The sequence below is a fragment of the Glandiceps talaboti genome, chromosome 2 (assembly GCF_964340395.1).
Source record: "Glandiceps talaboti chromosome 2, keGlaTala1.1, whole genome shotgun sequence".
Classification (NCBI taxonomy): domain Eukaryota; kingdom Metazoa; phylum Hemichordata; class Enteropneusta; family Spengelidae; genus Glandiceps; species Glandiceps talaboti.
The window spans coordinates 7919989-7944334 of record NC_135550.1 but is presented as its reverse complement, the minus strand read 5'-3'; the positions used below and the strand labels follow the sequence as shown (position 1 = coordinate 7944334).

Below are 24346 nucleotides of genomic sequence, written 5' to 3'. Positions count from 1 at the left end.
CTGAAATTGTTACGTGTCACCTCAACCGGAAGTGTGAGACGACGTTTGTGTAAAAAAATCAAAAAATCCTTATGGTTGTGAAAAAACTAATTTTCACGAAGACGACGGATGTTGGAACATGATTTTGGAACAGCTGTTGTGAAAGACTTCGTTGCTGGTGTATTTACCCATAATGAAGAAATGCAGAAGAATTTAATAATGTTGAGACAGAAATCGCTGCCACAACAACAAAAATAACCAAAAAGCTCACAGAGTAACACAGGTAAGGTTTACAAACAAAACATTGTTTTCTTTTGGACTGAGGCACAGTCAGTGTTATGTGAAAGTTCGACCTTTTATATTTGAGTGACTTTTTCCGTGAGATATTATGTAATGTGCACATTTTAAAAAGGAATCTTATCTATCCAGATATGACACTACTTGTATTATCAACATATGGTAACTGTTATGGTAATGGTACAGTCTACAAATTTTCGCATTATTAAAACATATGGAGTTAAATAGGTCACTTAATTTTGAAAAGACAGTGACTATAATATTAATTCATAATCTTGCCTCGGAAAATGTTACAATTCTCCAACAAAGGACTCAAATTAAAGTTTTTTTGAGAATAGTTGAAGATATAATATAAATAACTTAAATTATAGTTGGGAAGGTGTGTACCGGTAGATATGTTTGCAGGTAACACGTCACACTTTACAGAAGTGTGTTGTTTGAAAGTAATACTGGACAAATTGATAGGGTGGCCTTCACAGGCCATAGATATGATTCAGTCCATTTCTTAACTCACACTATAAGTGTAATACGTGGTTCATGTTAAATTTGGTTGGACTTGCAAGGTCATGTATCATGATTTCATCCAAACAATTTTCTTTTTCAAGAGTCGCATTTTTACCTTGTTTTGTGCGACATCAAAACAAAGGAGGAGGCAAAAGCTTACAAAAGTGGAACTGTTTTTTGTGTGCTTTCCATTTTTAAATTGACATTATGGGAAATATGTGGTAACATATTTCATATATGCATTCATATCCCAAAAAATACTCAAAATTTCAAAAAGTTTTACTTATTGACAATTTGTTTTGTTTTCTTCTAGAACTTTCTATTGAATGTGTTGAAGTTAGCCCCTTACCCTGTTGACAGTAAACTGAAAGAACATCAACAGCCAAGATGGGGAAAGACTTCAAAATTTTGCTTGCAATAGTTGTGATTGTAATTAACTTAGTGAATGTATCTATGCAAACTGAGGAAACTCAAGGCAATGTGATGAACCATACTAATGAAACAGAGACTTCATCAGCCACGCAGTTGAATGCGTCCGATACACAAGATTCTCAAAATGCTTCACAGGCTAGAGTATCACCTCCTGGCACAAACACAAACAGTGGATCAACCAGTAAAACAAACTCACCCTCTAGCAGCTCTTCAGCAAAACCAGCATCGGTATGTTTTGCCTTAAGTACAAAGCCTAACTAATAATAGCAATGCATCACATATAGCATCTGTATTTTAGATACCGGTATGCTTCGTTGCATCATTGAAAGCACACCATTACCGTTGTGAATAGCACTTCATTGCACAAAAACAAATTGTTATCTTTTCATAAATTATCTATACAGTTTTCTTTGGTAACATTTGCTCGTATGATATCCACTTGGCCTGTGAAAGATATACCTATCAGACTGACACATGGAGTGCCGAGAATATACTCACTTACCCACATCATAGGAACTGGGCAATTTGATTTAGTAATACACTATGGTGATTTTGTTTTTGATCAAGCAAATTATTTGTTACAGGTTGGCTTTTTCTGTTCTTCAAAGATAATCCAGGCTGTATACAATCATCTAAAGAAGTTTTAGAAATATATTCCAGAAAATTATTAATCTAACATTTTGATTTTCTCACAAGACCGATCGTTATGTTGTAGATGAAATTTTCTTTCCATTTTACACAGTCAAGTGAAGAGACAGATAAATCACAGACAACAATACTTCCTGTGAATGAGGGGAAAGAAAGCAAGACTAGTGCTGTCACACAGAGTAATGAAATGACAGGGGGTCCTACTAATGACGACGGAGGTGAATATTTAATTTACATTCAAATTTCAATATTTTCTGCAGGCAACTTGTAGCCAGTGTATAGTTGTTTATACTGAGGACTAGAAAGTCTTCATAACCCCACTTAGTAAAACTATAATTCTATCCATTAAATTTTCAACACCCATTTCATATTCATTCATTCATTCATTCATACTATCCAAATATGAAGAAATTATCAATATACCCGTACCCACACAATTTTCAGCCAAGCTGAAGGTACAAAAGAATGACTATTAACCAAGGGCTTTGCAATTTTGTCATTTTATTCTGCATCACATTTATTACATTATTTGAAGACATCATCTTTGCAAAATCCCTTGTAATAGTAAACAAGCTAGGTATTAACATAAATATCATTGTCTAGAACTTCTATTTGTAATGTAATACATAGTTTGGAAGATATCAGTTTACTGTTTGGTTTTCGTACTATCAACACCATGCAGCATGACATGAATCCAAAATCTGTATGAAGTATTACAGTCAGTGGTGATTACATGTAAATAGAAAGTTTGATTACTGTATTTGTGGTATAGGAGTTACTCTATACCAGTGGTATTCCAATACATTAAAATAGCAGATTTTAGTTTTCCTTTGTATTGCATATTCCCCAGATAATTAGAGACAATCGCACAATGTCACACAAGCTCAATAAACAAACTTTGTTCATTTAGGGGAAGGGGTCTGGCATCTGAATGCAATTGGTGAACTTCTTTTTCGCACGTCTAACCAAATTTAGAAAATTTTCACAGCTTCAACGATGACAGGTTCTGTATTTATTATTGAGATGTTGATAAGTTGATGAAAATTTACTGCTTATGTGATCTAGAGTGCTGGGTTTCTGCTAACATTTTTATGTGTTTACTATATGTTTTTACTTTGTAGTAGCGGTCACATCTCTATGATCAATGTAAGTGACCACTACAATTTCCATCATGATTACATCATATATAAACATATCAATGTCATACTTGTGAACATTTGTTTAGGGGGAGGGGGAGGTTTTTAAGCCTAAACAAACGAAGTTCCTTAATGAGCTTGTAGCTTGTGTGACATTGTGCAATCTTACCTTAGGAAAATTCTCAGCATCTGATCTTTGCAATCATTTCCTTTTTTTTAAAGTGCTGATTGTTCCAAAGGATGAAGGATGGTTGAGTAAATTTGGCTTAAAGGTAAATAATACCATAACTCTTTCAAATATTAAAGTATATTGATTCTTGTATGTGTGTTGAAAGGGAAGGTAACATCTGCTGGCATTCACAGTACATTTATGTCTGAATGGCTTATTAGAGTTTGCCCCGGTAAATGATGTCATCAATATGCAAATTCTTATGATTGATGCTTTTGGGAGAATGCATTTGCTCACTACTATTGGTAAACCATATGTGAATATGACACCCTTATTACACATGTTCTGTTGAAGAAACTCAAGTACTATACATGTTAACCTAGTTATGACAACAGCAAGAAAAACATAATTAAAGGGTTACCAGGCATTTCTTGTGCAAAAAAATGTAGACCAAAGCCCTCATGGTGCCTTCTGTCAGGAGATTTTCTGACATTTGTGCCAGTGCTGAGTGTCTACATCATGCTGTCACAATTGATGGAGTGTATAATGTACAATTCAGGGTTTTGATTTCACAGTAATCCATGGCACAGTGACACATAGACTACTAAAGGTTGTACCTAGACTACCAAATTTATAAAGTATTAGACTGTACTGTGTTAGACCAATGGAAATCAGAAGAAAACTGTAGCCGAAACAGTTTATTTGGCTAAATCTGACTACCAAGTGTAGAGAAGTTAAATTTGAATCCTGACATATTGTGGTGTAGCAGGTAGTGTCTTTTCTCTTTTTCTCTTATCAGTTCTTCTCATCACCACCTTTCATTGCACTTTACAGGATCAGAAAGTAGTCATCAGTATATTGATACCTGTAGCAGGGGGTGTCTTTGGAGCTCTAGCTATTGTCACAGTTGTTTATTGTATCAGAAGATCTAGGTATAGGAGAAGACGTGTACAAAGAAGAAGACTAATTGGGGTAAGTTGTCATTGTGCTCTTGACAATATCTCCGTTCCACAAACCTTCACACCAGTACTGTCACAAAGACTGTATGAAATTTTACCTTATCCTGCCACTTGAACTAATATTTTTATCATCTACTGTTGATAAATGTTAGATTAGGGGAATCAAGACACCTTAATTTGCAAGAGTTTTCTAACCTTCATATTGATATACTGTGATTTTTCATATTTTGCTCCAATATTAGAGATTTACTTTGTGTTAGATTTTGGTATTATGCTAATTCATTGCTCAGTGATTGTAATGTCTCGAAACACCCCACTGAAGTGCAAAAGTAGTTGAAGATTCTAGTTGTTTTTGTATTTATTTACTGTTGAAATACAGGCATGAAACGTATGTGATGACCTTGTCATGTATCATTAAACTTTAGAAAAATGTCATATTCATGTTTTAAAATGTGGAGATTGTATGTACTTTGCAGCACTGTGATGTAGATTCAAACCAACTATCAAATATTTTATATATTAAACATGTGGTTGGCTTTGAATTTTAAGAACCAAATTTCATTTACTTCTTAAATTTAATTAAATTAATTTAATACCCGGAAAATGTAAAATTGAGTAATATTAACTTGTGCCTCATTGTCTTTTTACATTTTGTTTCAGACACAAGATTTGTCAAGTACAGACCATGTCATGTTGTTAGCAGATAGTTCAGAGGACGAGTTCTAAATTGCCAAACTATATGTATGCTACTTATATTTATGAATACTTAAAGAAGCTCATGCAGGATTAGTTTCAAACTTTTGATAAAAAAGACAGTTGTCTGGTAGGGCTGTTGAAGAAGTTGGACGTAAACAACAGAGTGATTCTATCTAATATGGCACCATTGATAAGATAGCATTAATGTGAAAACCTGGGACTGAATCATGGGCCTTTAGATATAAGATTCAACTCTGCCATATACGTTCATTGTCTCCACACACTGTATACTTTACAGGTGAATACTACTCCAGGAAAGGCATTTTCATAAACAATAAATATTCATAATTCCTAACTGTGTATTACCTGCAAATGGTAACAATTGACCACTGCTAGAACAAATAAATGTAAACCAAGTTTTTCATCTCGTGAACTTTATGTGATGTTAAGTCATGAAAATGAGTCCATAGACCCCAAAGTTTATGAAAATGTCTTTATTTCCTGGAGTGGCATTCCTGTTCCTTGATGAAACTTATTATATTTATGCTAGTTCTTCATAAGAGGCTGCCATATACTGACATCCAGCTAAATGTTTTTTATTGTGTGTGGATGTAATTATTGATAAAGTAAGTATGCCATGAAACCATTGAATTCAATGAACACTTTTACGGTATCTACTTTGTCAAATAGACTGTCAGGCATTTGTAAGATGTATGTATTACACTTGACGAACTAGTAGGTGTTCTGTAGTCAACTAAGATTCTTATTCAGGAAATAATGTCAACTTTTAAAGCAACTCTTCAGAGCAACTCTTTCTGTACCTGTATGAAAGATTAATATGAATGATTGTACATTATTACATCTCATGTCTATATTAAGGCATGTCATTTGTTTATTTAACATTTATTCATCAATATACAATTATGTAAATATTACATTATATATATATGCACACGCACACTACTGAAAACGTGTTGTTCATGTTTTTAAATATTACCTTTAACAGTTATTGTTCTATTCCACCTACCAACACATTAACTGGTTAGTGTGTGTCAAGATTACGACAACCACTCTTAGCTTGAGCCCTCAAGAAATGATTATGAATTTTACCTCGGACAACCAACTCGGATAACTAATAGTGTGAGTTGAAGTTTGCTGTTTCCGATAAACATGTGTAATAATAACAGAACCCCATGCCACGTGAGTTCCAGTGTGGGTACTCTGGTATTTGCACTCATGCTTGCAGTGTTTTGTGTTGCACTTTCATTCGCTATGTTCTGAAAGTACAGCCGCATAGAACACTGCAAGCACTCATGTAAATACCTGAGTACCCCACACTTGTACTCACACGTCATGGGGTTCTGTCATATTGTACACATGTTGTTTGATCTTAGTAGAACACCAATGTCATACTGTCTTACCTCTTTAAAAACTAACACTATCAATTTCATAGTATTGAATTTAACTTTTGTTCCAAACACAACTTTGGAAATTTTTTATCACTATCAAATTCACTTGATTTCATCATAAATCATAGCCACATGAATATCTGTGACACAGTCTGATATATTTGTCGGAAAAATTGGCAACTGGAACTTACTGCCGAAAGTTAACTTCTCTTTTAGAGTTCATAGTATTCTGTAACATATTTATAATACTGCCAACATCCCACCTTTCATAAAACTAAAAACTATAATTTAACAACTATACTATATCTTTAAAAAATAGTCTAAAGTATAACTAAAAAACTAACACAATGCTATTCACACAATTTGATGATACAGCAGAAAAAAAAGAAGAAGAAAGGGTTGTTTATGTCTGAGGAACTGATATATTCTTCAGAAGAATTCACGTAAAACTTACTGCCAAATGTGAACTTCTCTTTTGCAGGTCTCAGTATTTTTAATTTAAAATTATGACATAGTTCTTTATTGTTATTATTATATATTTCTTATATACGATATTCTAAGGTATGTGTGCGTGCGTGCATGTGTGTGCACGCATGTGTATGTATGCATTTGTGCATGCATGTGTGTGTGTGTGTGTGTTTGCGTGCGTGTGGGCGGGCGTGCATATGTTGTGCGTGCATGCTTTATATGAATGTATGTATGTATGTATGTATGTATGTATGCTATGTGTGTGCTATTTCACCTGTTGAATTTGTAATTCAGTGCATTATTTGTTGTTTAAAGTTTAAAGTTCAGAAAACGACATTCTTTAAATAGAAAATGTATAAAATGATAACATTCCTATAAAGTTGATTTAAAACCAATGATGACTATTGCTGAGTGTTCTTTTTTATATTGAATGTTGAATGGTGAGTAGAACATGAACCAAAATAGTGTACTACAATCATAAGATTGCGCAGATGTATCTCCAAACAAAATTCAAACTACAATATTACACAACTAAAACAATGGTTAACCAAACATGAAGGAAGTGGTTAAGAAATTCTAAAGTTTAGACAGTTGTAGTCTGGATGACCAGACTGGTTTCTAACCCAGTCTGGTCAAAGTCCCTCAATCAGCACACATTCCTGTGCTCCTCCTACAGCGTTCATATAAACATGATTATGTTGCTGTGTCCCCACGACGTGATTTAGTTTAAAAGGACTGGCTGTGGAGTCCTGGTTGGACATTGGACATCGTCAAAACAGTTGTACCAAACTATGAGGTTGAACCATAATTAACACCTTTCATCAGGACCTTGACTATACTGTGATTCGTAGCATAGAAGTATACTTCCATGGTCATAGCGATACTGTATAGGAACTAAAACTGTTGATGCAAATTTAATAGGATGTTAGTATTTCAATGTACTCGTGTTAATTGTCCTGGAATATTACCAGTGTTTGTGTAGAATTATAGGTGTTCAACACTACAAATGGTTTTCAATTGCTGTGACTGCATTAATAGGATGTCAAGTTGAGAAAGTACTCAAAGCAAATATTTTACTTTTCATGACTGCTGGACGTCATATTCCATCATTGGTGGCGCTCTTTACTAGCTGTTATAACAATTCAGTATAGCGCCACCAACGGTCAGAGGTTGAAATAATATGGGATGTAACTGGCCTACACAGTATATGTATATTATGAGGCAATCGTAGGTGAGCTGTCCATCATCATTAAAACTTGAAATGTAGGAAATTGTGTCTAAATTATTAGTTCTGTAGAACTTACCTGGTAGATACTATCATTTTGGATCTCCTGCTTATCTCTGAATGTAGCATTTTTAAAAAAAATAGAATGTCTTTACAAAAAGGGAATGCTACTCCAGGAAATATAAAGGTATTTTCATAAACTTTGGGTTCCGAAGAGTCATTTCATAATTTCACATAATTTTTGCTTGGTTGCCAAAAAATACCAAATTCAAACTTGTTCACCTCTATTCTATTGTTCTTTCAGTGAAACACCACTGCAGTCTTTAGCAAACATAAATATTCACTACATGAACACTGAATATTCATAGTCTGGATTGTCATGGTATCGAATCACTTTTAACCCCATCTAGTCAAAACTGACTCAATCATGAACCAAAAATTGTTCATGCAAATGACTAAACCCTAACTGTTATAATGATGTAAACAAAAATATAAGTAGTATCCTGTCAGAGCTGACAAATATACCATATTTGGATGTTACATAACTGCCACGGCCAATAAACATTAACTTTATATTATTGGTTAGAATTCTGTGATTGATTAACAAAGACATGATGTTAATGACAGTGTGGGTGGCTGTGGTTGAATTTTTAATTTCATCTCATTGCATCTCAGGACTTCATTGAGCTAGACTGAAAGAGAGGTCTGAAAGATTCGAAGAAGGATAGCACAAGACTTGAATATTCATGACTCGTAAGCGTTGATTTCCTATTTGACACACTTTATCTGAAGGAAATAAGTACAAGGAAATGAAACACACTGAGTTTAACTGAATGATATTGTTTAGTATGTGATTTTAATTCTCAAAAAACCAAAAAAAAAATCATTTCAAGTAGTTTCATGTTACAACTAAAATCAAAACTACATGTAATAGTTTTTGGAAGCATGAAAGAAAGTCAAGGACCAATCCAAACTGTAAAAAGTATTAATGGTAGAAAGAGACACTGAGCATCATAAATGAAGGCTTCTACCAGATAACCTCTCTATCACTGATGAACTCTGTTCAAGTGGTTGGGGTGCATGTATGGGAAGCATATTACTAGGAAGAGCAAGACGGTACTGTATAGGAAATATAAGGTATATGGAAAGTGTAGACTGTGAGATATGTTGTGTCACTCCACCCTCATTGGACTGCTCCTGCAAGGGGTTTACTGAGGTGAGAGGGCGCCTTATCACAGTGTACCTTACAGACTATGGAAAGTGTTCATTATTTGAAGTAACAATGTTCACTACAGCAGAGTTTGTTTATCCAAGATGTTCACTAGAACAGACTTACACAGTAGAGATTTCCACAGTAACAGAGTTTGTAATAAAGAAGTTACAATGGTTTAAAGGTTATAAAAGCTGCAGTAGTAAGCTTACTGTATTATGATTGGCTAACATCATCTTACACAGATGTGTGGTGCCACATTTTGCTCAGATATCCATGCAATGAGATACCTACTTGCTAATGTTTCCAAATTAGTTGATCACATCTTTGCACAAGTGTGTACTAGCCAATGTCTATTACATGCTGGTGTTTCCTGATTGGTTGATCACATCTATGCATTAGCCAATCAGCTACAACTGGCTGATACATTGTACTTCATAATTGGTTGATCACATTTTTGCACAGATGTGCATTAGCCAATTGGCTATTTATGGTTTGTTCTGTGTTGTAAACTATCTACATTACACTATATTACAGTGATAGATAAATGTGATGAAATAGCTCAAAAGGGTCATATGCTTGGAAATCATTCAAATTTGATGTAGAGTTACTATTAAAGCTATGTACAAAAAGTATTGATACATATGTTGTATCCATCTTTACTTTGGTAATGTCACCATAGTGATGGTAGTCACAAAGTGACTTGAACACCTGCATATATGCCTTGCAAAAAAAAAATAAGTGACTTGAATACAGCCTTGAAATGTGACCAAATCTATAGACCTGCACAACAGACCTTTCATATGTTTGAATAGAGCTCTGAAATGTCATCAAAAATAAAGGCCCAGTAATAGTATGTGAACAGACCTGTTTGCATACCTGTACCAACAGACCTGTCACATATCAGAATACAGTTATGAAATTTGAACAGACCTGTTTGCATACCTGTACCAACAGACCTGTCACATATCAGAATACAGTTATGAAATTTGAACAGGCCTGTTTGCATACTTGTACTAACAGACCTGTCACATATCAGAATACAGTTATGGAATTTAACCAGCTTTACAGACCCTGTAAAAGTACTTGAACTGACATGTTTGCATACCTGTACCAACAGACCTGCTACACAGCAGAAAACATGTAGGCCTGGGATTTGATCAATTTACAGATCCTGTAAAAATACTGAAACAGACCTGTTTGCATACCTGTACCAACAGACCTGTTCCATGTGTCAATAGGTGGAAATGTGTACCAAGATTTGAATACAAGACACAGCCCATGGTTCACAGTTCAAAAGTTTGAAGACTTATAGAAATTTACATGAAAAAATATTTACAAAATGTACACACAAGTTTTTAAAATCAAGATAACCTCACACAAATTGGTGCCAATGACACCAAAGCACAACTCACATATTTTATAATGTATATTTACAATTAAAAAGTCATGCGACTGTCAAATTATCATGCTATGTGTTGATCAAAGCGTCAAGTTTTTACATTAATTAAACTTTGTAGTTTTGTGTGAGAGATTAATTCTGTCATCTTTGTTTTATTGTATTTTGTTTAAAACATTTAACACTTATACTGTTACAAATCTAGTGTAGTTTGTACTAGTAAATAGTCAACTTGCTGGTTCCAAGATGTATGTCAGTCACATAGATATCACTTCAAATGTTACTGTATAACAATTGCTGAAATCACACTTTCATAACTTTTCCAGAAGGAAATGTTGATTAACTTTTTGAACTTGGTGATAGTGCTTTTTAGGGACTACGCTGTTAATAACTTTCATACCTTCATACCTAATCCACACCCATACTCAAAAAACACAAGTTTTGCTATCTTACAAATCTAGAAATCCCTTTGAAATTAAGCTTCTCTGTGTTGTTCGTTTGTGATTGGTAGACGACAATAGTCTATCTCTTCAAACTAAGCAATATATTTTAAACAAGACTTGGTGTCTCCGATGAGCATAATCTGAGCTGAAAAAGGTATAGAAATGTACAATTTTTATAAACAAGTGAATGAAGCATCAACTGCTCTTCTGTTTCACAGTGTGGGTAAGTTGAACAATCTGGGTGTGACATTGATATGTTTGCACCTGTATTAATTAACTTCTGATCTTTGATGTTAAACAAAAGATGAGCAAACCACCATGAGTAAAACTGACTCTTCTGGATATGCATATAACCATGAAAGTGTGAGGTGATTACTATCTGACTGAGTACCTATACAAAATGGGTACATTATGAGAAATTCTCACAGTACATATTGGAACCAATTGTGACTAAGTCACTAAAACATTGCATATATATATACAATGTATATATATATATATATATTGGATTATCTGAGAGAAAAAAATTATTTCCAAGTTAATTAAATAACATAACATATGCTTACTGGTAGAAATGAATTCACATGTTGCACAATGATGTAAATTGTTGATTCATAATGCTGTAAGGATTTCCTCTGATAACAATGGTCAAGATTCTCACAAAATTATGGCAAAAATTCTCTTCAGTCAAAGAAATGTATTACATTATTTTCATGCTACACTCATGGTTCGAAGATGGGTAAAAAAAATCAAAATAACACATCACCGAAATTAAAAATCATAGATTTCAAAATAGGCAGGGACAACATCAATATAAACTGACAAGATAATAAAAATAGCAGGGATGAGATGAAATCAAAATCAAAATGTAAATTTATTAAGAATGAGATAAAATCAAAATCAAATATCCACTTAAAAATTCTGATATCTACATGGTTAATGATAAAACATTCCTTAGTATTGTTAGAATGTCTATGTCAAAGACATTTATATGTAAAATTTCATTATAGCGCTCCACTGGTAAAACAATTTTTAAAAGACAGTACAAGTGGATACCATTGCTGTCATGAAAGTTTTAGGTAAATACATTTTTCTTGAGTATACTTGCTGAGGTTTGATTGCGTCAAAAGTACCATCCAGAATAGCAGTTTATTGGGTCAGTATAGTAAATAGCAGTACCAACTTTCAAACAAACAACACTGCCATCATGGTGGTTTTGTCCTACTGGACTATCTCTAGTACAAAGTGATTTTACCGAGGTCTTAAAGTAAAATTGTTGTACAAGGCACAGGAATCTACTATTCCTGTTTTCACCCTTTATATCATAGGGTGCCCAAACCTGCACAAAAAATACTATAAACATGCAATGATGACTTGTGTTTTGGTAGGCTTTAGACAGAATATCAATACCATAGTCTCTAGACATCATTGCACAATGATGCCTTGTCTTTGGCTAAGTTATAGACACATGATCAATAGTCGCTAGACACCACCATAACACACATATGTTGTTAGATTATAAACACACTACTAGTAGTGTCTAGCCCACCATTGAACAACGATCACACATCCATGTATTTTAGATACCACTGCAGCACATGAATGACTTGTACGTATATTTTGATTAGCTATTGGTACACTATTTTGATATACTGACTTGGCAAGCAATGCATACAAACACACACACACACACACACAATAATTGAAAGTAACCAGTACTGCAAAGTAACTGCATAGTATGTGTAAATCATGCTCCAACTGTTCTGAGATCATGATATGTGTTATATGACCATAATCTCTCTCTACCTATCTGGGTTATTATAGGGATAAACTTTGATGACTTGTCCTATTCCTTTTGTTCTGCCTTCACGGAAGAGTAGTCTGGATCCTTCACGTAGGTATTCCGGATGTTTGATGAATCGGAATGTCACACATGCTTTTTCATTGGTTTGTAGGCTAGCCTGTAAGGTAAAGACATCATTACATTGATGATGTCATGACAATAGAAACCACACTACAAGAAATGAATCTGGATTTCACAATTTACCAGCAAATCTGAGATGAGGAATGTAACAGTGTGTCTCTACCTTAGAATATACCATAAACCCTGTCATTAACACATCTAAAGTACCATGTCAGATTTGGAGAGCAATTTGGGCAAAAAATCAATTAATACAGAAAAATATGGTCATGAATGAAAGAATAATCCTATCTAATCGTTATGGTTCTATTGATAAGTTAACACTAATACAAGAACTTGGGATTCTAATATTGGGGTTTAATCTATCATATCGGCTATCTGAGGTCATTGACATCTGTGGGTTCTGTGATGTACATATTTCATCTATCTTTTCTAAAGTTAATGGGTCATATTTAAGACGATTTTACACTTTGAGCTTGGAACTATTACAAATAAATTACTTCAGAAGAATTTTTTTCAAATATTTATTTCAAGTGATGGCTCCTGTTTTGTAAGCTGTCATCAGACAAGACTACATACCTTATCAATACTTTCCATGACTGCCGTCTGACAGACATTACCAACATGGACAGTGGTTTGAAATCGTGGTGCTATTGATGTACAATGGAACAATACATAGACATCAGCCTCAAAGGATACACATGCCTGTGGTTTAGCACTTCTTCCAAGTAGAACCATACCCTAGATATTACACAACAGTTACTGGGTTAGTTTGGAATAGTCTTGTTACCCTGTGATTCAATGAGGAGGGAGGGGTCTTGTAGTAAGACCTTGGATCTTTGCCTGGAAGGTTGACGAACAACAAAAGTTGAGGATGATGGGGGCTGGGGAGGGGAGGAGGGCTTGATAATGCTTAAGTATGTGAAAGACTATAGAAAGTTAGCAGAAATGTACAAGTAAGGTAATAATGGAAAAATACTAAAAGCAACTGGTATAATGTTGAAAAAATGGAGATAGAGGTAATTGTTATGGCTGGCTACCTTCTCTTATAATACAACTGGGTTCTCAATGAGCAGCAAAAGTCAAGAAAATATACTGTGCAGAGATGTAGCTAATTTTAAAAGTAAAACAATTTATTAAACTCTCAGAAAAGTAGCTGGCAAAATATTACAGAGCAGCCAGTTGTGTTTGCCAGCTACTGGTCCTTATTTACACATCCTGCTCTGTATTTCCTAGTTTTAGACAACTATGCTCAGTGGACACAGCAGAAATGGAATGAGGCAGAAAAATGGGATTGCTGGGTATTAGATAGCTGTGTATCAACTTACCTTTCTAAGTATACTTCTATCATAGTCTCCTAGACCTAAGGTACCTGCCTGGGCTGGTCTTATTATACGACATGCTGACCTGTTTCTATGTATTGATTGAACTTTCACTGGATAAAACTCTCCATCTTCTGATGGCCCAACCATTAGATTGTCCTCTTCTGTAATAGTACCTCTGAGTATTGCAAAGTTCAAAAAATTAGTGTGAATATACATTTACATTGACAATTCAGAAAATGGCATAAGTGGTTGACAGTGACATAGAAGTACAATTGTGGAATCATTCATCTCAGAAAACTATTCCTGGTTCTTTTCTTTTTAAATATATATCTGCAACACAACAAATCACAAGAAAGGTACAATACAATCCCAACTTCTTTGAAGTTTTCCAACAGTTTTCGCAATAACAACTTTGCAGTTTTCAGATCTGTATTGAAATTTCAGTTTATTTAGCCATAAAACCTTAAGCCACTCCAGGAAATAAAGGCATGAGAGATGTTTTACACTGATAGGGAATACACACTTAGGAGTCATAAATATTCATTATTCAAACATGAATAATTTCTGCTAAGTCCCATGATGCAATGTCCCATAGCAAAGATACCCTATAAAAGGCACAAGATCAACTTGATGTTTCTCTGAAATTGTAATTAATTTTAGGTTATATAAAATCATGAAATGACTCCAGAACTCATAGTTTATGAAATGAAAATGTCTCTATTTCCTGGAGTGGTGTTCCCCTTTAATACATTGCAATATAAACAGTTTAGTATTCATGATTCTCATCTATGATTTTTTTCAAATAAACAAATCAACATAGATAAATCACATCTTAAATATGTATCTCCGTTGTCAAAGTTTATATATCCATCAAATATTGATGATGCGATTGTAAAATGTTTCTTAATAAACTGATAAAAAGTTTGATTGGATTGCAAATTTTGAGGTGAATAAAAAGTTAGAAATACAGACTGACCTGAGTAGGGTTCCACCGACAACACTGCCAACATTGGGTACATTAAAAATTTCATCAATCTGGATGAATAAATGAGAGGAACACAAAATTATCACTTCCAATCTAGCAGTTCATGTCAAATTTAAGTTTGGGAAATGTTTGGAACAACACTACTGTCCATCACTCTGTCAAAACAATTTCCATTACTCAACATATGTGAGTTAGCCAGTTATCAGAAAGACAAAAGATTATCCACGATGGCCACTTGGAGTGCTGTTTCAAATGTGATTTGGGTGAAGGAGGATAATTCTGAATATTTCATAAACATTTTGTGTTCTAAAGCATTCCTGATGATTCCAGTTATTAACCCTGTGGAATAAAAAAGACAACTTCTATACAATTTATGAAACTTAATTAGAAACAAAAAAGTCAACAAAACCTGGTTAATTTTAAAATTCATTTACCTGGAGTAAGCTGCAATATTGCCAATTGAAAACTAGTTTTCACCAGTCTGTGGTAGATTGCTATATTGCTGGTATTTAGAATTTATAAGTTGGTTTGTTTCAGACATTATAACACAGGATAGTTATTGGTATTTTACCTGGAATTCTGGGGATTCTTGTGTTAATCCTTCCTGTTCTTTACTGTTATGAATTGGAGGTAAAACATTGAGGAAATTCTTGATTAAATCCAGCTGCTGTCCTGTTACACTAGACATTGTAAATATTGGACATATCCTGTGTTGGAGAAAAGAGGGGTGAAAATAACATTGAAGTGACTACCAGCTGACTGCCATCGCATTATATGTTTGGCAACTAAGAAGGCACAACTCCTTTCTTGAAGGAGGAGCTCTTCAAATTCAGAGACTGTTATAATTGCAGTGGGTCGGTATTACTGTAAGTTTGATATACAGAGGTATGGTTTGAAATGCACTTTTTATTTCATACAGAGATGACACACAGTATATTCAGAAATTACAATATAGGTCAACACTACTGTTTCCCGGTCAGCGAAAGCACATGCATACTGCATGGTGAGTGAAAAAATTACAATGCTTGAAAGTTATTAAATGACAATGTTGAAATAAACACATGCATATGAAATACAAAACTCATCGGACATGAAATCCAAAATGTTTAGTGTGATGATCAGCTGTCAGTAAACATACATTACACAAAGCCATCAATACTAATATATGTCAAAGTGGTCATATCATATGGATAAAAATTGGTTATTTATCTGTGAACTCTAATAGATAAAAACAACTCTACTATGTTTCTCTACTTTTTAATACAATGTGACATATATCAGGTCCTTGTTTGTAACTCAATAATTTGCAAAACATTGAAAAATGTGTCAAATGTACACTGTTTAGTTTTTTTATTGAGTTACAAACAAGACCTTGATGTATGTTCTTTTACATTGTATTTTGTGGTAGAATAATATAGTAAGACTGACTTATCAATTAAAAAAATCCATTTTCCACTTAAATGTATAATTTAGTTGAGTGTTGTGTCTTTGTGAATAAAGTATTGTTAGTTCTGTGGCATCCTAGAGTCTGTCTGACTGATTGGTACACCTAGAACATGTAACCAAAATTCATAAAACATAAATTTTTTGATAACTTGGAACACTTACCGACCAGAGTTTAAATGTGTCGCTGCTGTCATAGCATCATCAACATTCTGAATTCGTAATGTAACTTTATTACATCCTGGTCCTTTAAGTATTCTCTCTAAATATGTTACTGTACGTTCTACCATGGCTGGTGGACATAGATCAATTTTACTGACAACTACAAACACAGGCACTTGTAAAGCCATAGCTAAACCTAGATGTTCTTTGGTGGTTCCAACTGTAAAATCAAAGTGAATAAATGAAAACGTGAATTATACCATAGACAGTGGTCTATGATTATACAAGGTACACAGTACAATGTATACATACTGTTTGCTTTCTAGAAAAGAACCCAAGATATAAAGAAATTACTAAACTGGAATGCTTTTTTAGTAGTTCCAGGAGTGAAAACACTGTGAATGAAAACACTAAATGTTTATGCAATACCAGTACATTTTAAAAGTTATACAATGTATACATGCTTTTGCTTTGAACCCAACCCAAGAACCCAAGAGAGAGTAGAGGGAATTGCTAAACAAACTGTTTCTCGGTAGATCCCACCATAAAATCAATGTGACTGGAACCACTTCTACTGTCTATTACCGGTGCTAGTAGTTTAGAGTACCATACTACAAATTTATGTATGTATACTGTCAACTAATTGCAAAGAAACCAACTGATATATATCTTTACATTCTGTACTAATAACCATTCTAACAATTACAATTTCTCATGTAACTATAACATCTCACATAACCCCTATAATTATAACTTATCACTCAATTACGTTTTATTATCACAATTTTGTTACAAATTTTCAAGTTGCCTCACAAACTGAGTTTTGGCAATTGCGTGATCATGATGAAGGTAAAATTATAATCATATTATAAGTCATGTGAGAAGTGAATGTTATGTGAGAATTCTGATTTTTTTTTAGCCTATGAAATCTATGGTTGGACCATTCATTGAAATTCTCTATACCTGTAATAGCATTTGACCCTATGCTAAAGGGTCAAAATGAAAACAAGCAGGTCACAGAGAGAGGAAGTCATGGTGTCAACCAAGAAATTGAATGTTTGCTATTTTTATGACATGCCTATGTGATAAAAGGAAACAAGAATTAGTTTAAGACTGTTTGTTTGACAGTGTATCAAAATGTAGTAGATCTCACTGGATTCAAGGTTAACTCTCATAAATAAGGTTGACATCACAACTTGTCCTTATCAAGGTGCTAGGACTTACCTACTCCCATATTAGCACTGACAACCAACATTGCAAAGTCTGGAGAGTGACCAGTTAGTCCAAATATTGTAGTCTTGAGATACTTATGATGACCAGCTAGGTCAATAAATGTTATCAACTTGGATGCCTGCTCACAAATTTCCTCAGCTGTTCTTGAATCACTATAGTTTATAACCTGTTGTAAAGTCAAACATAAAGCATGGTATAAGGTTAATGGAATCTCTTTTCTCAGTATTGTAAGACATTCCATTCTGAGAAATTAACAGAATATAGTACATTTTATTCAAGGAAATGACTTGAATTTCAAACTTCCTTTTTATATACTACCGATAACTGATGTTTGACTACCACACTTTAAGTTGCTAGAAGTGGCAGTTAACTTCACCTGGTGTTTATAACCCATATATATATCTTACACTAAGTGACCTACTTCATAAGAGGGTCCACTGCACAACACAATACAATAAATGTACAATGTACTTGCTATAAATTAGAGACAGGGTGACAGCATCTCTCAGAAAAGCTCAAGGGAACAATTGTACAATTAGACTTATATCATATCATTTATATGCCTCATGGGTATATTTTACAGTTTTTTGGCAATGGTGATTTCTAACTCTTATACAACCATCTTCTAATGTATGGTAGACATGTTTATTTCATGAAATGCAACACTCAATGCAGTCACACATAAATATTTCCCAGATGAGCTGCACACTTTGCAGTCCAATGCTATAACAAAACAGACAGTGTGACCACTAAGTTAACAGACCTACAATGGGAACTCTTAGAAAATAAGTGTTTTCCCAACTCACAATGGCATATGTTAAAGCACTCAATGAAAAGTTGATTGAGTAACACTTCAAATGTGCAACCAGATCAGCCAATCTCATTCACACTCTCCACACTACGCCAGCCAAAACAAATACATACAAGTATTCTCAGACTATCCTAGCACTGTAAATGACTTGAACAATGTCACGAATAACATTGTCTGTACTCCATCTATTGGAATATTCAAAGAAGTGTCCAAACAAATCAAGTCTTCACCCTTACTAGTGCTGTCCACTCACACATGTACAATGACAACTGGGTGAGATACTTATTAGTATTATCAAGTTAAACCACTGATAAACCTTCCAGAACACCAACATTTTTCCAATTCACACTATGATTATCCAATATCAAATTCAGCATTCAAGATTGTCTTGAAAAGGGATAAATATGAGAGATTGTTTTAAATGGACTGAAATTTTATAATGAATGAATGAATCATCAATGAATGAATGAATGAACTACCTCAAATACCATACACCAGAACTGTCATGTGTACATAGCAGTTATTTATAACATTGATTGATTACAGGGAAAGTGTATTTCTGCATGGCACTTCACCAAAATAGTTATAACTGGAGCAATTTTAGGGGCGGTTTTGTCACATGACCTCTGAAATAATTGACTTTACTCTTAATAATATACAGCCAGCAGTTTGTTGAATTATACATACAAAATGTAGATAAACTTGTCAGTAAATCTGTGTGTGTAGCTACACACAATATACCATCGCACCCAATATTATTTTCATCATGTTTATATCGTCATATAATGTTTACAGCTACAAGAGTTCACCTACATGCAACTCAATACACTTCAGGATGTATAATATCAATGGTTAGTTATAGTAATTTAACCCAACCCTCCCATACAACAACACCACCAAACCAAAAAATGCTATTACTACAGCTATTTTAACTTTTTATAGAAAAGGTGTTGAAAGTCAAGAGATGGTACACATACCTGTCCTTTGCTGTCAAATCCCAAGATTTCATGACTAATACTGGAGGTTCTTCCGGACTGGATTTCATGTAGATGTCTAAACAAATTGAGTCTAGCACGCCCCCTTCCATTGTCTAACTCTCCCTGTGTTAACACCCCTAACAATGTACTCTTTCCAGCATCAGCATTTCCTAGCACTGCTAACCGAAGATCTATAAACTAATCATACAACAACAACAATTGATATACAAGTAAAACAATGCATGTACATGTTTTCTGGTCTAAAATCTCCACCATTTCTTTGGTTTTCATTTTAGACACTTTCACTGATTTCAATTTAATTCTTTGTATAAAGTTATTGACTGAGTGGCTGAGATGTAAGATAGCATGATATAAATTCAAATAACAAGTAGTGTACAGTACAGTTCATGATTTCTGGATTTTGCTATTACAAGGAATATTGTATACCCTAGCTTATGGCATCAAATACGCACAAATAACATGTTAACACAACCTCTGTGAGTGTCATCTGGCAAATTTCTGGCTGTGAACAATGGGGTAGTTTTAGTTTTTAACCAATATTACATATATTAGTTGATCACTTTACATCAATGTTAAGAGCTATTATATCAACATATGTGAACCATGACCTGATTCCCATGACATTATCTAGTAACATAACCACTATCATTCAACATTTTTCAACTACTGGTGAGGATGTACACTGTTAGTTACTATTTCCTAAGAGTGTGTGCGTGTGTGTGTGTGTGTGTGTGTGTGTGTGTGTGTGTGTGTGTGATGTTCATTAATGATTTACATACTGGCTATATTATTCATTCTCTGCTATTTTTTGCCAGCTGACACAATTTTGCAAACAATAAACAACAGAAGTGACAAACTATTATAAAAATGTATGCACAACATATATAGCTACATACTTGAGTCTTTCATTTTTATATTTCTAAGTTTGCCCACTACAAGGTACAACAAATAGTACCAGTTTGGCTGGAAGACATGTATGCTGTGACAATACATTATCAATCCATTCTACTATACCTGTTGATCATCAGGTACTTTCCTGACTAACACTTCACATGCCCTTCGACATGGCTCAAATGCTGTAGGGTCAATCAGTCTCTCACGTAATATCGTTGTTGATGCTCCCAGTCTGTAATGTATGAGGTATTAAAGTTATTGTATGTAACATAAATTATCATTTTAACATTTATAAGCAAAAAGAATTTACAAACATAGAAATTGACAGATTCTGGTTATATAATACAGGACAAACATTCATACATAAATTTATGATTTGATAATGGTAATGTGTAAAATAAACTATGTTAATTAAACTTGGATGATATCCTAAAGGCCTAATCTGCATATAAATAGTGGTGACAGCTCATTATGCTAGATGACTTTGAATGTGTAACATGCTCACAGAGCTCATATAGTGCCTATGAAATTGTCATTTTAGAGAGTCTTACAGATTCTTTTATCTCGCTACTGTATTATGAACATACAGGAAAGAAATCTGGCCTTGTATTTTTGAGAACAGCTTCGTTTTAGGGACTGTATTTGAGAAAATATTGGCTTGATACATGTTGGGAAGTGTCGAGACACTGTCATGGGATTGAACATTCATTAGCTCAGTGATTTCAATCCTATGCATAAAGAAACTGAAAGTTTATTCATAAGGAAACTGAAAGTTTATTCAATATGCATGGAAACATTTTTTAAATGCCAGCAAATGCTGGGTCAAAGGTCAATTGTTGCTGTGATTGAATTACACTATAAAAATACTTGCTTTTCAGCCATCTTGTTTAATGTCTCTAGCGAAGCCTCAAGATCTTCATCTAATAGTCCAGCCAGCATTCCATTATCTTCCACCCCTATCTCATAAATGGCTTCACCTTGACCTTCACGCAAACGCCATTTCATTTGTGTCACCAAATGTTCAAAGCGAAATGGTGAAGGGTTCACCAACTTCAGCTTTAAAAACAAAGTGAATGATTTTTGTTATGATTACATTGTAAGCACACAATTCATAGTAACAATTACACACATTACACTACAATTAAACCTTACTTGAACCATAGACAGTGACCCGGTTGGTGTTGGTGGAGGGTCTATGCTTGAAATAATGAAAAAAAAATCACTTGCCATCTGGACAAGTAGATATGAAAAGTACCAGTCTGAAAAGTACTTGTCCACATACTGCATATTTTTTTTTTGTAAATTTTAACATATTTTCCTTTTGATTGGTCTTTGTCATCATGCCATAAAAAAGTTGTCATATTGTTACTTCCAGTTTAAGTATTTTTCACTTTGAGTTTGGGATTTTGTTGTTAGGGTAAACTAGATAATATCCTTTGATACATATAATAAAATATCACTTTGAAAGTTTCTACAAGTACAGAAAAGTTTTACTTATACTACTACTACTACTACTACTACTACAAGAAGTGAGCATAGGTTTTAAAATCAATAGCCATGAGAAATTCTACTTGTCAAGTGGCCATGGGATAAGTACTTTCTATAATCACTTGCCCAAGGCTTCGCATCACTTGTCCAGGTGAAGTAGAACACACTTATATATATATATATATATATATATATATATATATATATATATATATATATATATATATAATAACATATTTAAAAAAAATATTTCTGAAGTTAAAACTGAAAAAATGTACCCCATACCTTGTATTCAACATTTCCTTCTTCAATCTGAAACAAAAAAAAAATTGATAAAAACGTTAATTCCAATAACGACCTGACATAATATAAGTGGCAACACTGATAAGAATGTTGATATCTATATAATAAAGCAAATATTGGTATTTTTTTGTATATAATTTTCATGTGTTTTATATGCTTGGTTGGTTGTTGTGTTTGTTTGTTTGTTTGTACTTATTGTTTGGGGGTCTCACACTGAAAGAAGTGTACTGGGTTATGAAGAGTGCATAAATTAATGAATATTAAAACTTTCATGCTTTATGCCCCTGTGAACTTTTACTTCACTGCCTTAACACACGCCAAGCATCTGACAAGTTACAATTATAAACAATCTAGAATCTATATGTAGAGATGACAGTGTAAAAATAACTGTCATACCACAACAGCTGTAGTATTTCAAAACATTTCATCACTCACTAACAGGTCATTACCATATAAAAAACAGGTCAAAAGCCAATGAATTCCATCACCAAAATACCACACCTATGTCCTGGTTACATAACCACATAACAAATAATCCAAGATTTTAATTACTATAGATAATGAATAGGCTACATTTTTTAACTGAATTGTATATTATCATTTTGTGTGCATATTTTAATTCTTTCTTGTCCAATTTATAAGGAAAGGTTTATCTAAATTGGTGTAGTCAAATTCTAATTTGACATCACTAGCACCACAAGTTAGTATCATACATTTAGAGTCATTTACATGTAAAAAAAAAAAAAAAACCCAGTTACTTATTGATTTTTCATTGTTTGGTACACCTGTAATAGCCATCTGCCATGATCTAGTACATGGTGCAAACTACCCGCATTCTAGATTCCCTTGTGCACTGATTGGCTTCCAGCCAGTACAACATCTGACGTGACCATCACAGGCCTTGTTACAAGGACAACAGATGGACTTCACAATTGTCCATAATTAATTACGTTATTGTGCTTTGCATACGTGCTGAAGCTGTAATCTATGTTGGCATTGCATGTATTGTTTACACGGAAGTGAAGTACGGTCAGGAGACACCGTAAAATTATACATTGTAGTCATTTAAATGTTAGCCTCGCACGATTATCAATATTTAAAAGAACACGATATGCACGACATTCCGAGCAGCAGATTGTGATAAAACATTAGTAATTATCATCAAAAAACGAACGTGTAATACGTGTATTGTTATTATTTTGCCAAGCCCTATGTTTACAACTTTTAGTTTACTAATATGTGGCAGATCGTTCATAATTACCTCTGGTGGAAGGCTAGATAATGATGGCATTGAATTCTTGTCGCTGGACGGAGAGCCCACATTCAGACTTGAGTCCATTCCGATATTTACTGTTGTATAATGCAACTTCGATCATGTCACAACCTACAAAAATAACATTCGTCCCGGCCGGCAAAACATCAGATAAAGACAGCCATATTGCAGCTGTCTTACGTCAGTCACCGGTAGTAACTGTCCCGGATGTTAGTTGCCCAGGTCAAATCAAATGCAATATTTAGCAATCGTATAATCGGCGTACGCGTATATGCGATACTCAATAATCGTGTCATTTAATACGGCTACACATTCTATTGTTGTTACGTTAGTACGTTTTAGGTTGTCACAAGTCATAAAGCAAAGTAAAATGTGTTTTTATTTGTAAACGGCGAGGAAACGTCTGGGCAACTCGTACAAATTTGCATACTGGAAAAATCGACCAATAAGCTATGACTAGAAGTCCTAATTGGCCAATCAGCATTTTTCCCGCCTATATTCGTTTTACTACGGAATGCATTCAAACTCATTGTATA

General features: G+C 34.0%; 2 protein-coding genes across 2 annotated transcripts; one reads left to right on the top strand and one right to left on the bottom strand.

Annotated features, from left to right (window-relative positions):
* Nucleotides 1–45: 45 nt before the first annotated feature.
* LOC144453295 (uncharacterized) lies at nucleotides 46–6881 on the top strand. Its single transcript, XM_078144556.1, has 6 exons — nucleotides 46–262; nucleotides 1094–1440; nucleotides 1955–2078; nucleotides 3219–3268; nucleotides 4000–4137; nucleotides 4785–6881. The coding sequence occupies exons 2-6, from the start codon at nucleotides 1168–1170 to the stop codon at nucleotides 4848–4850; spliced, it is 651 nt and encodes a 216-aa protein (XP_078000682.1). The 5' UTR covers nucleotides 46–262; nucleotides 1094–1167; the 3' UTR covers nucleotides 4851–6881.
* A 5468-nt stretch (nucleotides 6882–12349) lies between these two features.
* Nucleotides 12350–23919, bottom strand: LOC144452055 (GTP-binding protein 2-like). The gene is made up of 12 exons (XM_078143069.1): nucleotides 23799–23919; nucleotides 22520–22546; nucleotides 21618–21802; nucleotides 20867–20978; nucleotides 19832–20029; nucleotides 18035–18209; nucleotides 16814–17030; nucleotides 15777–15912; nucleotides 15197–15255; nucleotides 14224–14395; nucleotides 13475–13636; nucleotides 12350–12935 (listed from the first exon to the last, which is right to left on the bottom strand). Exons 1-12 carry the CDS (start codon nucleotides 23874–23876, stop codon nucleotides 12777–12779), a joined length of 1680 nt encoding a protein of 559 aa, XP_077999195.1. The 5' UTR covers nucleotides 23877–23919; the 3' UTR covers nucleotides 12350–12776.
* Between the last annotated feature and the right edge of the window lie 427 nt (nucleotides 23920–24346).